Source organism: Chenopodium quinoa, unplaced genomic scaffold (assembly GCF_001683475.1).
Source record: "Chenopodium quinoa cultivar QQ74 unplaced genomic scaffold, ASM168347v1, whole genome shotgun sequence".
NCBI lineage: Eukaryota > Viridiplantae > Streptophyta > Magnoliopsida > Caryophyllales > Amaranthaceae > Chenopodium > Chenopodium quinoa.
This window is the reverse complement of record NW_018745684.1, coordinates 280,266-295,690: the sequence shown is the minus strand read 5'-3', so window position 1 is coordinate 295,690 and position 15,425 is coordinate 280,266. Positions and strand designations below refer to the sequence as shown.

Sequence of the window (15,425 nt, the reverse complement as noted above, 5' to 3'; positions counted from 1 at the left end):
CAGGGCTGGGGTAGGGTGGTGGTGGTGTCTGGGTAAGTTAGGAGGGTAGGGGCAGGGTTGGGGTGGGGTGGTGGTGGTGTCTGGGTAAGTTAGGAGGGTAGGGGGCATGGGCGCAGGGCTGGGGTGGGCTGGTGGTGGTGGGGCTGGGTAGGGGGGTAAAGGGGTAGGGGGTGGGTTGGTGGGTGGGGATCTGGGTTATGGTGGCAGTGGGTGGGCTGGTGGTGGGGGTGGTGGGTGGGGATTTTTTTTTTTATTAAATTTTCCGACGGAATTTTCGTCGGAATTTTCCGGCGGATTTAAATTCCGTCGGAATTTTCCGGCGGATTTAAATTCCGTCGGAAATTTCCGACGAACTTTCCCGTACCGAAAAAACCTCTTTCGACTAAAAAATTCCGTCGGAATAGTGTTTTCCGACGGAATTTCCGACGAAAATGGCCGTTTTCCCGACAAAGTGATCTCCGACAACGTGTTCCGACGGAATTCCGTCGGAAACAGCCCTTTCCGACGGATTTATAGGATGTACCGACGGAATTTTTCCGTCGTAAATAAGGTGATTTCTAGTAGTGGTTCGAATCCCATGTAGGTTCATTTATGTAATGTGGAGACACAAGTTTGTATGAGAGTTTAATTGTCACAAAGTTAATATAGTTATAAATCATTTCAAACCATTTTTTTGCTCATATAATTTTAATTATTTTTGTTTATATAGATAACCTATGTAGGAATTGAACCTACATCCCCTATGTATTTGCATATTGCTCTACCATTTGAGCTAATAGGTTTATCATATGTTTAAGGGATTTTGTTCAGTGATAATTTCATCAACCTGCCTGAGGTTCCATCAGTTGTCAACATTCGCTGCTGATTTCTCTATTTTGATATTTTTAATGCCTATTTGATGCCCAAATCACAAACTTATCCCAGTATGAAAAATCACAGATCTGTGAATGGGCTTTATGGCAATCCCTTGATGAGTAGACTTTCAATTATATCTGAGGTGCCAATCAGTGTCACTTTTGTGCTTGTAGCACTTTCTACATGCACCTAAAGGATGATGCACAACATTTCCATCCATCGTAATAAAATTTATGGTAGGTAACATCCACATGTAACAATATTACTCTGTACACTACAAGGAGAATGGATATTAAAAGGTGCAGCTTGCAATCTAAGGGAAAGTGGACAGTCCAGTGTTCACATATAACTATCCAAAGTGGAACAAAGCAATACTATGAAAAGAGCACAAGAGAACAGTAACTAAACTAGACACGTAAAACTTGGGGTACAAATTGACTAAAACGAAAACATTACTCTTGTGTTCTGGTACAAATTGAACCAAAAACTACACAAGATTCAGTAAAATCACAATGCAGACACTGTTAATGAAACATCGACACCAATTTACATAACAAGGTCAAGGAATTGCATAAAAAAGGAATGAAACTTACAGTTTGAGCAGCTAAACCCTTAGCAAGTTCTCATGGCAGACCTGCAACAACTCCTTCATCTGTTCGAATACCACCAACTAAGACATTAACCCAACTATCCCCGTCTGCCACACCAATCTGACTACCCTTAATAACAAAGGGCAATTCATTTTCCTCATCAAAAGTATCCGAAGTATTACCTACGAACTCATTCAAAACAAACTCATTGATAATAGAGTACCAAGTCACAAGATTTCTAACAAGCATTTTATCAAACACCTTGTATGCACTATCAGGATATTCATAAGTATCATAAATGCACCAATAACCCATATAAAATCGATGAAATTGGCATATAAAATCGCACAAAATTTGAACAAAAAATCATTATGAAATTGCACAAGAAGTCGAAAAAAAATCGAACAAAAAATTAAATAGGAAACGCACAGGAAATCGAACAAAAATCAATTTTTTTTTTGATGAAATTGAAGCTAAAAATCGATATGATGCAATTAAACATGCAATTCAATGATTAATGCAATTCGAAAATTAACATGTAATTCGATAATTTTAATGAAAATTTTGAATCAAAAGTAAATTCGATAAACATCACAACATGAAATTCAATAATTTCAACAAAAAATCAAGAAGCTAAAAAGAGGGGAGAGAAATGGACGGAATGAACATACCTCAATAATTGATGGAATTTCTGTACTTGTGAACAAGCTAAGAAGAGGAGAGAGAAATTGTCAAGGTTGAGCCATTAAATTAGACGCCATTGATGAGGTCAGTTTTAAGGACAGAGAATTTAGTTTTAAGAAGAATCAAGTCAGTTTTAAGGAGGTTTATGTAATTGATCTCACCGGGATTTAATAAGATTAATGGCTGAGATTTGTTCTCACATAAGGGATGTGGTCTCACATATAAGGTGGTTCTCACCGGATCCCGACCCTATATATATATATATATATATATAATAAAAAAAATAAAAAAAACAAACTATACCAAACATATTCTAGACTAGTAAAAAATATATATATATATATATAAAATAAAAAAAAAACAAAAAAAAAACAAACTATACCAAACATATTCTAGACTAGCAAAACTTTATTCACGAGTATATTTGTTCAGTGGTATGCTTTGAGCAGCTGAACTATATACAATACAGTACTACGCTAGTAACACTACTACTGTAAAGTCTGTAATAGACAAGGAACACATCTAAACAGCCATAAACCTTTAAAAAAAAATAAAAAAAAATAAATAAATAAAAAAAAAAATTACGGAGTAGCTTTTATTTTAGAAGGGCTTACGAAGAGGTAGTTTATAATATGTTTAAAGAATCCTGCCGTCATGCACTGACTTTGTTAAGATATTTCTCACATGATAGCACATTCAGCTATCAAAACCAAATTTCAACTTGTAATTATTTAATTATTTTATGATGATATGGTTGTAATCCATTTATGTATTTTATTACATTATTCTTGCAACTTAGAAGTAACTTCATAAGTTGAGAAAACTCCGAATAAACTGAGATCCAAACCTCAATTTGTGTGTTTGTGTCATGTGTATCATTATACCAAAGTTTTCAAATAATTCACCATATAATAATATGCTCAATTAATATAATAATATGCTCAATTAATATTTTTTATTTAGTATAGTTGTCAAAATATTTATGCGAGCTAGCTAGTGTAGGCTACTCCATACCGTATGATCATGGCTTCGCTATTGGTGCTTATGAGTTTTGATCCATACCGCATATGCTATATATTCGGACCAATTACCAAAACTTCCAACTTGCTTCAATCATTTCCCCCTTTTTTAATTTCCAACTTGTATCATATCTCCTAGGAACAGAGGATTTCTTGTATTCTTTTTTCTACCCCTCCTCTCTTAACCAACATAAAGATTTCAATTGTCGTCTGTACTTGAGACATTATTTACTCCCGAATTTAAATCTCTAATTATATGTGAGAACTAATACTTTGTACCTTGTACATGTAATTAAGAGAGTATGAATAACAATATACTCGTATAGTAATGTAACTCGTGATGGATTATTCAGATTATTTTGATTAATAATCATTTGTTCAGTTATAAGTTGAGTTTGTGTAAGTTTTAAAACTTGATTAATTAATGAGTATTGTACGTAGATTCGATCAAAACTAAATTAAAGTCTGGATAGTAGGTCGATCATGAAGTCATAAATACACTATGCAAAAAAAAAAAAAAAAAAAAAAAAAAAAAAAAAAAAAAAAAAAAAAAAAAAACAGAACATTCAAGCCACAAATTGAGCTAGGCTAACCTGACTTGACCTTACTAGCTAAATATAACATAAATATGCACTTAATCCAAAACTTGACCTAAACTTGTAGCCAAACTTGGCACAGATTATGAAGGTCACCAAAACCAACCAGAATTAGTGTAAAAACAATTTAAACTTGAATTTTAGGTTGATCGACTTGACTGACATATTTGACAAGTCTAAATTTGGTGATACTTATTGATTTATGTTCATTAGACCAACCATTGATATACTCCGTACAATTTACATTTGTTTTTTTTTAAAAAAAAACCTCATTTCTATTGTTTACAAGTGCCTAAATATACTAATGTAATATAAAGAAAATTGTGATATTAAAGTCGTCTTGAGTGATTGTTTAAAATGTTTAAATACATACATTTATCATAAAAATGTAATAAAACAAAACAATATTTAGAAAAAACGCATACTTATCATTTATAAAATACTATAAAATATTGAATCTCCATTCCTAATTATTTAGAAAATTAAAGTCTCATGCATATATACCTTAATACCTATCATTATTGTTAATAGTATTATTGCTCAACTAAAAGATTGACCTTAAAATGGATTATTACAATATATGGATTGAACATAAATGCATGTGCTAACCCATTTAACTTATTTAATAAACAACATCAAGAAATTTTCAACAATAAAATATTTTCTCGTGTTATGTGACTTATGTCACAGTACAAAGTCAAGTTAGTCTAGACCCTTTGACTTTAATATCATTTAAAGACTTTGCCAATTTCTTACGTTATCATTAAGTTTACACTTTGCTATAACACGTTACTAAACATAATATTAGAGAAAATTAATACGACTTAACAGAGTCAACTAGTGGGAAGTCAGTTGAATTATATAAAACACAATAAAATAGAGCAAAGTTTTTCAGTTTTCATACTACAAATACCAAAAAACCGCGTCAAACTAGAATTGACCCAGTTGATAAACTCTGACTCGTTTACGTTCTCTGACAACTTAGAATTGGATTCTAAAGCTTTCCCATAGCCGCGGACGTTGCTTTCACACTTTTTTTGCCCTTTTGTCCAAATGCATAGGATTGCACTTGATTCCTCCTCATCGTATTTTATATCCGATCGCTTTTTTTTATTTGCCCCATAGAAAGACTGTCAAATTTAGTTCAGTACGTAGAATTGATAAATGAAAAAGTTGATGAGAGTCGTGAGACTAATTGTTAATAATATATGAGTGTAAAGGATTGAGCTAGCTAATAATCATTTAAAGCCAATTTGTTAGATTGAGGCAAACTTATTGTTCTGGGTGTGTTCTGGTCACTTGTATCTGGATTAGTAATGGTTTATCGTCTAATTGGATACTTGCACATTTAACGTAGATAAGCTGCCCTCCGGGTTTGTATGAGGATAATCTCTCTAATGCTAAAGTTAGAAAACTGGATGATATGAGTAAAAAGGGTGGTTTATGTGTGTTTAAATTAAGAAAATCGTACCTTAAAAGTGAAATATGTTTGGGTATTTATAGAAATCCCCAAACTGGTGCCATGTGTCGGTCCACATAGCTATCTTGTCAAGTGGGTGGTGGGTGTCCACGTGGACGCGTGCAGGTTTGGAAATGATCCAGATGTCAAGAACTGACCAGATTTACCTAATTTATATCGGTGTCGATATCATCCCGTACACTTATAAAAAAGAAGAAGTATTACTTCCTCCGTTCCAACAATATTGCAACAACTTGACTTTTGCACTATTAATCACTCTTGTTTGACCATAAAATATAATTTATACGTCAAGCAAAATATAATCGTGTGGGATCTTGTTAGATACGTCTCATAAAATACTTTCAGAATATCAATTTTTTATAATTTTTACTCTTATACAATTATAAATATTTAGCATATAAAATGTGTTTTAGAATGCATAATTTCATAGTTGTTGCAATATTATTGAAACGGAGAAAGTATAATTTACTAACAAAGCGGTACATTGTTCTTATTATTATTGGGTAGGAGAAATTAACCAGGAATATTACATTTTTCACAACATAAAAAAAGGAATCTTTATGATAAGTTTGGCTTGATGTGGAAGTTTTGGTAACCTTCAATTGAATACCCTGACCTCTAAATTAAGTAAAGTTACGTAAGTGGGAAAAGTGATTATGATGATATCTTAATAACTTAAAAGTTTAAGAACATAAATTCAACCGTCCCATCAGAGCATTAGGCACAACAAATAAATAGTCTGCTAGAGAATTGAATATACTAGTTCGTGTATCATTCGCTAGGCTGCTTCAACATGCATTCATTTGATTTGAATTCTTTCACAACGTAACCTTTAAGTTCAAATTAATTTGCCCATTTTCAACTTTATTGTGTACTTACTCATACGTGTAATTCTTAATCATTAGCAGTTGCAATTATAAGTTTTTATGACTATATATGTATAACTTGATTTGATATCTTATTCTTTTCATCTTAAAAACAATAAGTTTTTCAATTAGTTCATGCAATAAATTATGGAACAACAAATTCAATGTACAATCCTAAGCATAGAATTTTGATGAGATTAGGGAGAATAAGTTCTCGATTTAGTAGTATGATATTGTTTTAAAACATACTTGTATTACTTTTGAAACAAAAACCATTAATTTAGCACTAATAAATACTCTTGTAAATTAATTTATTGAACAAAGTAGTTTGTACAATTATTAATGAAAAAGAAATACTCGGTATAATTTAATTAGCAAAAGAGTGTTTAATTCATTTCATATTAGTAGGCAACACATTTTGTTATGTGTCCTATTTTAAATTACATAGAATAAATGATGTATATGTCAAAATTTATATATATCAGTTTTTTTTTTTTTTTAATCCCCGTTTATTCCTTTGTATGAAAATATTGATGTCAAGTAATTGATCGGCTTCACATGCCCAATTCAATTTGCATTTTAGCCTTTTTCTTTTTATTTAACTTGTGCACAAGTATATTAATATCACAAAAATGTGAATTTATAATTAAACACATTATATTTCTTTAAAAATAAAGTTCGAACCACATATACACTTTTCAGAAAGAGTACTACCTACTAAGTAAATTAGAAAAAGAAAGAATAGGAAGAGAGCAATCTTGAAAGGAATTGATGATAAGTTGGTTGAAACCTATAGCAAAGATACACACATCGTTACACAATAACAACCACAAATAGAAAGGCGTGTGATAAATCATGAAGAAAGAGTAGGAGTAAAGTGATAACCATGTTAACCACGTTTCTTTTATTCCCTTTTTACCCCTCTCGACTCACTCTCGCTACTATTCTTGTGCTTCTGCTTGCGCCGTCCGCCGATTTTTCCTTGATTATCACGTGCATCATTCTCCTCACCAAATTAGTTTAACCATTTTCTCTTTTTTTTTTTTTTTTTTTTCCCTTTTTATAATTTAATATCCCAACTCACACCAAATTGGCAAATTCCATTTTCTCTCTCCACCCTTCCTATATATATATAAACCACTTTCTTTCCTCTGTCTCAATAAAACAGAGAAAATTTGTGATTTTTTTTATTAAAACAAAAAAAAAAAAAATCCAATGGAGTGGGTTAGAGGTGAAATTATAGGAAGAGGAAGTTTTGGTACAGTGAATTTAGCAATACCCAAATCAAATTCAACCCAATACGTCGTTAAATCGGCTCAAGTTTCGAATTCTTTCTCGCTAAAAAGCGAGAAAGAAATTCTTTCCGAATTGAGTATTATCAGTCATCCAAACATCGTTCGATGTTTGGGTGATTCTTTAAGTCTTGAGAGTGGTACCCAATACTACAACCTTTTCTTAGAGTACGCTAGTAAAGGAAGTTTAGCTGATCAGCTAAAACTTTCCGGTGGAAAATTCGAACTCTCCGAAGTCAAAAACTACGCTAAATCAATCTTGAAGGGATTGAGTCATCTTCATGAAAGCGGAATTGTTCATTGTGATATAAAGCTTCAAAATATCCTTGTTTTCGAAGACGGTACCGCGAAAATTGCAGATTTTGGATTAGCAAAGAAGGTTTCAAATGAAGTTGGGGGTAATCAATTACGAGGAACACCACTTTACATGTCGCCGGAAATTGTCGCCGGCGGGAAGGTTGAGTCGCCGGCGGATGTTTGGGCACTTGGTTGTGCTGTTGTTGAGATGGTGACGGGTAAACCGGCGTGGGATATTTCGCCGGAAAGTGACGTTAGCGCTTTGCTTTACCGGATTGCGATTGGCGGGGAATCACCGAAGATTCCCGGGAATTTATGCTCTGAAGGAAGAGATTTTATTGAAAAGTGTTTTGTTAAAAATCCCAATGAGAGATGGACGGCTCAGATGTTGTTGGATCATCCATTTGTTTCCGGGTTAAAAGAGGAAGATCAACGGCCTACGGTGTCTCCTAGATGCCCATTTGAGTTCCCGGATTGGCAATCGGGTTCGGGTTCGGACTCGGAATCGGTTTCTTCATTTGGTTTTTCTGAGGAATCATGGTGCCCAACTTGGAGTCCTGTTTCACGTCAATTGGAAGAGCAATTGGTTTCTGATCGGATACCCAATTGGGGTGATTCCAATGATTGGATTATCGTTAGATAATTTTTTTAGTCAACATTTTAGGACTTTTTTAGGTTTAATATTTTGTTAGAACATGAGCCATCGATCATGTTTTTTTATTTGATCGTATGGCAACAAATTCTTTCATTGTTATATTGTACAGTATTCGCTACACTAGTTAATTGAAAGGAAAAAAAAAAAAAAACACTAGAGTTTCATCCCTATATTTTTCCTCGTTTTTTTTTTTCCATGTTTTTAACTTTGAGCAATCACACACAACTCCAATCATTAGCACATTTATAAAAGAGTGATATCAGTAAAATATATTCATTCATACGTCAATATATATTTGATTATTTGTACTTGTATATAATAATGGTTTAATGTCAAAGTGAAACAAAAGAAAATCTCAAAAGATTATAATTCCAAAACTCAAGGTTTTGATATGCTAAACCCAAGTTTGACTTGATACAGTTGTATTTGTGAAATGGACAAGTATAGAAATGAATAATGGGCCAAAACCAACTGTGAATATCTTGCTATTCATAAATAGTGAAATATATACTCCGTATTTAAAAAGTGATATAATAATTAAGTAGGATGAATTGTCAAGGTCATGATCTAGCTCGTGGCTCATGCTTTGCGATGAATTGCGATCACCTTCTCCACACCTTCACTTCACCCCTTTACTGTCACAATCATCCTCTAATCTTTTTCATAACAACCGACGATTTTCTTATTATTAAATATAATTTATATAAATACTGCTTAAAATGTGAAATATTGTCACATAAGAGTTTATTAATATATAGTTCCATCAAATCAAGATTTCAATGATTGTAATTAGCTATTTTATAAATGATTGGTTAGACATAAGAATCTCGTGCTTAAAATTATTTTATTAGTATATAATAAGATTTGAAAATCATAGCTGAATTGATATTAAAACTAATAAGATTTGTCCCATTTGTCAGATTTAAGCTAAAGGAAGGATCAGTATTGTAGTTAAAGCAACTATGTAGTATAAAGTTTTCTAGATGGTTTGGTAACCACTCGGACTCAATGGTATATTCAAATCTTCTTGGTAGATTTGCCTAGGGTATACTAAGATCATCAACGACAATCCCAAATTTAAGTCTTTTAAGTAGTAATCATAAATTAATACAGAGTATTTCTTTATTTATTACTTCATACAAAGTATTACTTTCTTGTTTAAATTAGCATTAAGATTTCATTCTTGTTACGTAAAGTAATCTTATGTAAACTTGCCTAAGGGAGAGATTATTAAATATTCGATAAGTTGTTAGAGTAAATCTTTTAAAACACGTGAATGATTCATGTAAGGAAATTGATATATTTTTATTGTATCATTTGCATTTTGATATTGCTAAGGAAGGTAACTATTAGGAAGACGTTGAATCACTTATCTATTAAATCAAGTAAATAGTTTATATAAACGAATTCATTGTGATATAACAAAGAAATGTAACTAATTGGAATGTGTTAAAGAGTAAGTTTTTTAAATCTTGTGAATAGTTTACACATAGGAATTCATAACTTTATTATAGCAGTAATAGCACCATCCACGTTTTGCTTTGTAAAGAAAGATTGTTTGAAAGATGGTTAGGATTAGCGCCCATTCTTCTCTTTTTAAATCACATGAATAACATTATCATAAAGGAATTCATATATTGATTTATATCGTGCCGTCCACATTTTGATATTGTGGAAGAATGTAACTGTTTGAAAGAAGCTAAGTTAGCACATACATCTCTAAATCACATGTAGGGTTTACATAAAGAAATACAGTTTTTATATTGTATCATTAACATTTGATTGTGCAAAGGAAATTAAGGTAACCCTCAAACTAGCTATATGTTAGTCTGAAATATAATTATAAATAAGTTCATATACGTCTATACGGAGTACTTATATGAAAAAGCCTTACCCTCAGGCCTACTTTGTGGTACGGAATATATATAATTTTTTTTTAATTAAAATAATTGTATATAGAGCTCATGTATTATATAATCTTTAGGCTAGACCTAGGTATCATTGTCAATGCTATGTATACATAACAATTCGGAATTGTAGGACTACACGACTAATAAGAGTAAGTGTTAGTGGTATATAAATCTTAGGGATGTGGACGGCTTAATTGCCAATTTAAGTGGGTCTCTCATGTGAGAAATGGACTTCTAAAGCATCATACACGGTTAATTCTGCAATTTGTGACACCATCACATGCTTCTAACTTTCAATTTTGAGTTCTCTCACATGATTCTGCCCAATTTTCTTACCCTTTCAACATTTTTTAACAAGATGCAACTCTATGGTGTACCAAATAAACAGCACTCTCGTATAATTCCGTGTTCCTATATTTGCTCATTCCAAAATATCTATCCTAATTGTGTGTTGTTTATGAATAAATATTTGAAATAAATATACTTTGTATAACAATCATATGTTTTAGAGTATTAAATGATCGGAGGTTCATTAAGTGGTGGCGATTGATGATGGGTGAGATGATAAAAAAATAAAAATTTTAAAAAAGAAATTTTTTTAAAAAGAAAATAAAAGTTTATGATTTCCACTTATTATTATGGGCAAAATCATCAATAAGGCTATATTATTTATAACTTAGTTTAAGTTATTTAAATTAATTTAATGAAAACATTTGAACATATCTCACATTTTATATTAAAAAGGTCAAAATGAATTGAAGAATACACCCTTTCATATGTGACTTTGATCATTGAATAAAACTTCCTTGCCACAATTGTATACAGTAAACAACAATAAGCTCTAGTTGCCTACACATCCCTAGGTCCTAAAGTCATGAAAGAGTATAAAATAAAATACAAGTGGACTACTATTTGGATAATGTTATTAAAATTGTAAAAATTTATGGCTGTGAGAGACTTTGAGCCCATAATTTAGCTCCTATTCACAAATTATTATGTGATTTTTAAAGATTATTTTTGTTTCACAGTTATTGTAACCTCAATAAAATTTAAGATTTGCATCTCCCTCTTTTTCGTGAATTATAATTAGCCTACAGCATTTTATTTCCAGCGTAATTTATTATAAGTAAAATGGACCATAATCCGGCTTTAGAATAGCAGAATGACAATTTTTCCCACTCAATATGCTATAATGCTCTCATTAACTAACTAATTGGAAAATTTTCAATTGTATGGAGCAAATCATACCAACGTAATACGGTCCAAGATCAGTCCAAGGCTGTGCAACACTTATAATCTAAAGTTCTAAACCACCAATGCATTGATTCAAGTACTTTGTATCGACAATTATAAATTTAGCAATGAAACTAGAAGATTTAATTCATATTAACCACAAACATTAATGAGATACCCTCATTTTATAAAAGAAATTGAATTTGGTCAATGGAATCGTCTAACCCACTCCCTAACTCTAACTCTAACTCTACTCTAATCTACAATATTATTAAACATAATGGGATAACATGCTAACGCCATGTGTCACAATTCCCTCAATATGATTTGGCGCTACATCATCGCTATGTGTCATCACTTTAAAACTCTTTATATGTGTCACCTATCATAATTAATTTTTCCTTAGAATAATGTAACCTCTAAGTAATTGCAAAATAAACTACAATTTAATCTGTAAAAAATTAATCACATAGTAATGGTTGTTGATTCCTTGGATTTCTAACTTTCTAGATTCAATACCAGCTTAGCAATTAGACAGTAACATTTATAAGTATATTACTGCTATTGTACTGCATCTCTCTTTCTATTCCCATATATTTTTTTCCTTTTTTAAATTTTATTTTAACTAATGAAAATGTTTTCAAAATATTATTTAATTTTTGTATTTCAACAAAACTCGAGGCATCCTGCGGGCTATAAACTAGTTATAAATTAAAGCTTGAGTTTGATAATGTAATCAACAGGGCATATTGCCGCCCAATCATCATTCTATAATCTGAACATACATCCTGGCATATACTCCGTACTAGTACCTAAAATGCCAGCTTCTAAGGTGTGGGCAAAGACATTAGATCCAGAGTTACAAGAAATTTTTTTTGTATTTATTTTTCCCTTCCTTCTTTTAATAAATGTTCCACTTTGATTCATGTATTATTTGCGTGCGTGTTATACTTTAACTATATTATTTCATTGATTTAGACATCATAATTCGTGGATGATGAAAGATAAACTCGTAATAGTATTAAGGGGACTTATTATGTTGCTAAACGTGATTTGACACATTGTTGAAAGTTGACTTATTCCATCATAAATAACTTTATTTTACTTTATACTCATTCCATCCCTTTATTTTTGGTCCATATAGATAATGCCACTTTTTTTAATTTTTTGGTTCATTGGTTGGAAGGAATTGATAGCAGAGAAAAGTAGTAATATTAAGTGTAGTGGTTGTGAAGTAAAGGTGTGATCTCTTATATTCCCAACACAATCAAAAGTAGTATGAGACAAACTTATAAAGACGGACTAAAAAAGAATTCAGGACAAACAATAAGAAATAGAGGAATTACAATCATTTTACTTAGTTAATATACTTTCAGTTCTAACTTTGTTGAACACACTATTATAAATTGGAAGAGATCGATAGCACCTAAAACTTGACTGTTATTGGTTAAGAATCTTATAAAATACAGGGAATATTATTTTGCAAGTGTTACAAGTTGCAAACTTGGAACTTACAACCCCATTAAAATCTAATTAAAGAAAAGGATAATGCATGCGATAGTCCATAAACAGCTGCATGCCCAATTTGCTCAAAGATATGAAAATAATAAAAGAGAAAAAAATAATGAATGTTGGTGAAAGCTAAGAAATGAGGTCAGAAATTGACAGAATCAGTTGGGTAGCAGTTAAATTAAGAAAACTAACTAGTTAGTTTCAACTTGAAGAGTGGGTCCCAGCGCCGCAACTTCGAGGGTTAAAGTCCTTTTCTCATGCGATTAATGTTTTTAAATTTGAGAAAACCCTTGCTACTACAGTACTACTCTTTCTTTGCTTCTCAACTTGCTCTGTTTTTTTTCTCCAAATTCTTGTAATTGGATAACAAGATAAGGGGTTGCTTAATCAATAAATTATCTCTTTTTTTTGGGAATATTTCGTCAGGAAGTTATATGTTTCATCAATTTTTGATCATTTTTTCAGCATTACTACCCAAATGCAATGAACATGGGATAATGGTATACGGAGTACTTTATTTAGCAGGGTAAGGAATTATTGGAATTGGTTTTCCAATATCAACTGTCTAGTGGAGAAAAGTGAAATTTATCTAGGCAGATCTTTGGTACTCCGTAGTAGTGTAGTACTAACGGACTAGCCAAGCAACTGTTCATTAGTTCTAAACGATTATACTTGCTCGAATCAGTACTACATATTTATATTTCATTATTTCAAATATACTCATTTTGTCAGAAACTGTGCGTTTTTCATACCCATCATTTAGTCTTTATTCAAGCATCAATTGAAAAGCCACTATTTTTGGCGTTTGGTTCGGAAAACGAAAATGGAGTGAAAAGGGAACAAAAAAGAGGGAGGAAAGGAATCATTTAGCTATTATCTTTTCATTTGTTTGATTTAACCATGGAAAAGCTATTTGTTAAGAGGTAGGTAAGGATATTTGTTACTCCAAGTTTTTGAGAGGTAACAAATAAGAGGTAACTATTACCCTTAGGTAATGGTAATTGTTACCATGTCTTCAAATCAAACGATAACGGTATCGATTTAATCGAATCCGTTTCCAATCCAAAAAATACACTAATCAAAACCCCCCTTAATTGAAATACATCGAGAAGAGTTTAAATAAAATCTCTATATTGAAACAATATTGTTCATTATTATATGTCGAGACAATATTTTATCAAAAAAATATGTCGAGACAATATTTGGTCAAATTTCTTTTTGACTTAAAATGTAAAACTAGACTAATATTCTAAATTTTACAATAAATAATGTAAATCATAGTGCCAACTTGAAGAAATCAAAGTTTTCAAGTTCAGAGAGGATAAGAGAAAATGAATTTTTCATCAACTGAGAAATTATTTTAGGATGTAGGAAAATGATTGTTACCTCAGAACAAGTATGTTCTTGTAATTATAAAATTGAAAAGCCAAAAAATCCACGTCAACAGCAGGGTTCGAACCTGCGCGGGCGAAGCCCAACAGATTTCAAGTCTGTCTCCTTAACCACTCGGACATATTGACACTTGTTGAACATTTTAGGACCATTAATTATATAAATATACAATTCGTATAACATTGTTTATTTGATTAAAGTTGACTTTCTAATTACACATCTATAGACAATTTTTGCTATCTGAAGGTCAATATTTATCTGCTTTTAGACAGAGATTGACAAGCTGCTTATACTCTACGGATGAATAATGGAGCAGTATTTAGCAATCGTATGTCACTTAGATGGATTATTGTGACCAGTTTGTGTAAAATGTTAAATTGGTTTGTAAATATGTTAATGAAAACTGAAGTTTAGAAAAGAAGTCACTTTGAATTATATAAACTCAATAACGTATATGCTCCTTCAAAATCAATTATGTTGATGATGTTCTTTGAAAATTTAGGAACCATTAATCGAATGGGGATGAAATCGCGTTACCACGTACTATATTAGAATGAGACTTTCTTCTAGATAGTTACAGACTTACGGTTATGTGTAATCAAAACCAAATCAACATAAATTGTGCTCTTAAGTTTTTATGGTAAATCACATAATCTGGCCATGCCAAAGGATGGTTATAGGCTTATAGCCTTCACAGTTCTCTTGAAGCAGCTTATAATTACGTACATAGCAAATGTTGAGATCTTCATATTTTGGTTCATTTATTGTGGCCTTAAATTTTGTACTCCTTTTTTTTTTTTTTTTTTTTTTTTTTTTTTTTTTTTTTTTTTTACTGGGAATTTTCAATACTTTGTTGGGTTGTGAGACTTGTGACCCATCTTTTGAGTGTACTACACTGAGTCTGCGCTAATAACCGCAACTACAATACAAGCCCATTTGTGGACAAAATGGGTCAGCGACACTGTATTTTATTTCGCTTGGAAATCGTCCAGCTGATATTGGGCCCAACATCTTCTTTAATCCATTATTACACATGAAGCATTA

The 15,425-nt window shown here is 31.7% G+C and overlaps 1 protein-coding gene and 1 non-coding gene across 2 annotated transcripts; one reads left to right on the top strand and one right to left on the bottom strand.

The window, feature by feature from the left end:
• Positions 1-6,778: 6,778 nt before the first annotated feature.
• LOC110717391 (mitogen-activated protein kinase kinase kinase 17-like) lies at positions 6,779-8,498 on the top strand. The gene has a single exon (XM_021896077.1). The coding sequence runs from the start codon at positions 7,306-7,308 to the stop codon at positions 8,320-8,322; it is 1,017 nt and encodes a 338-aa protein (XP_021751769.1). The 5' UTR covers positions 6,779-7,305; the 3' UTR covers positions 8,323-8,498.
• Positions 8,499-14,427: 5,929 nt separating this feature from the next.
• On the bottom strand, positions 14,428-14,509 carry TRNAS-UGA. The gene has a single exon. It is a non-coding gene; the product is annotated as a tRNA-Ser (tRNA).
• Positions 14,510-15,425: the final 916 nt, after the last annotated feature.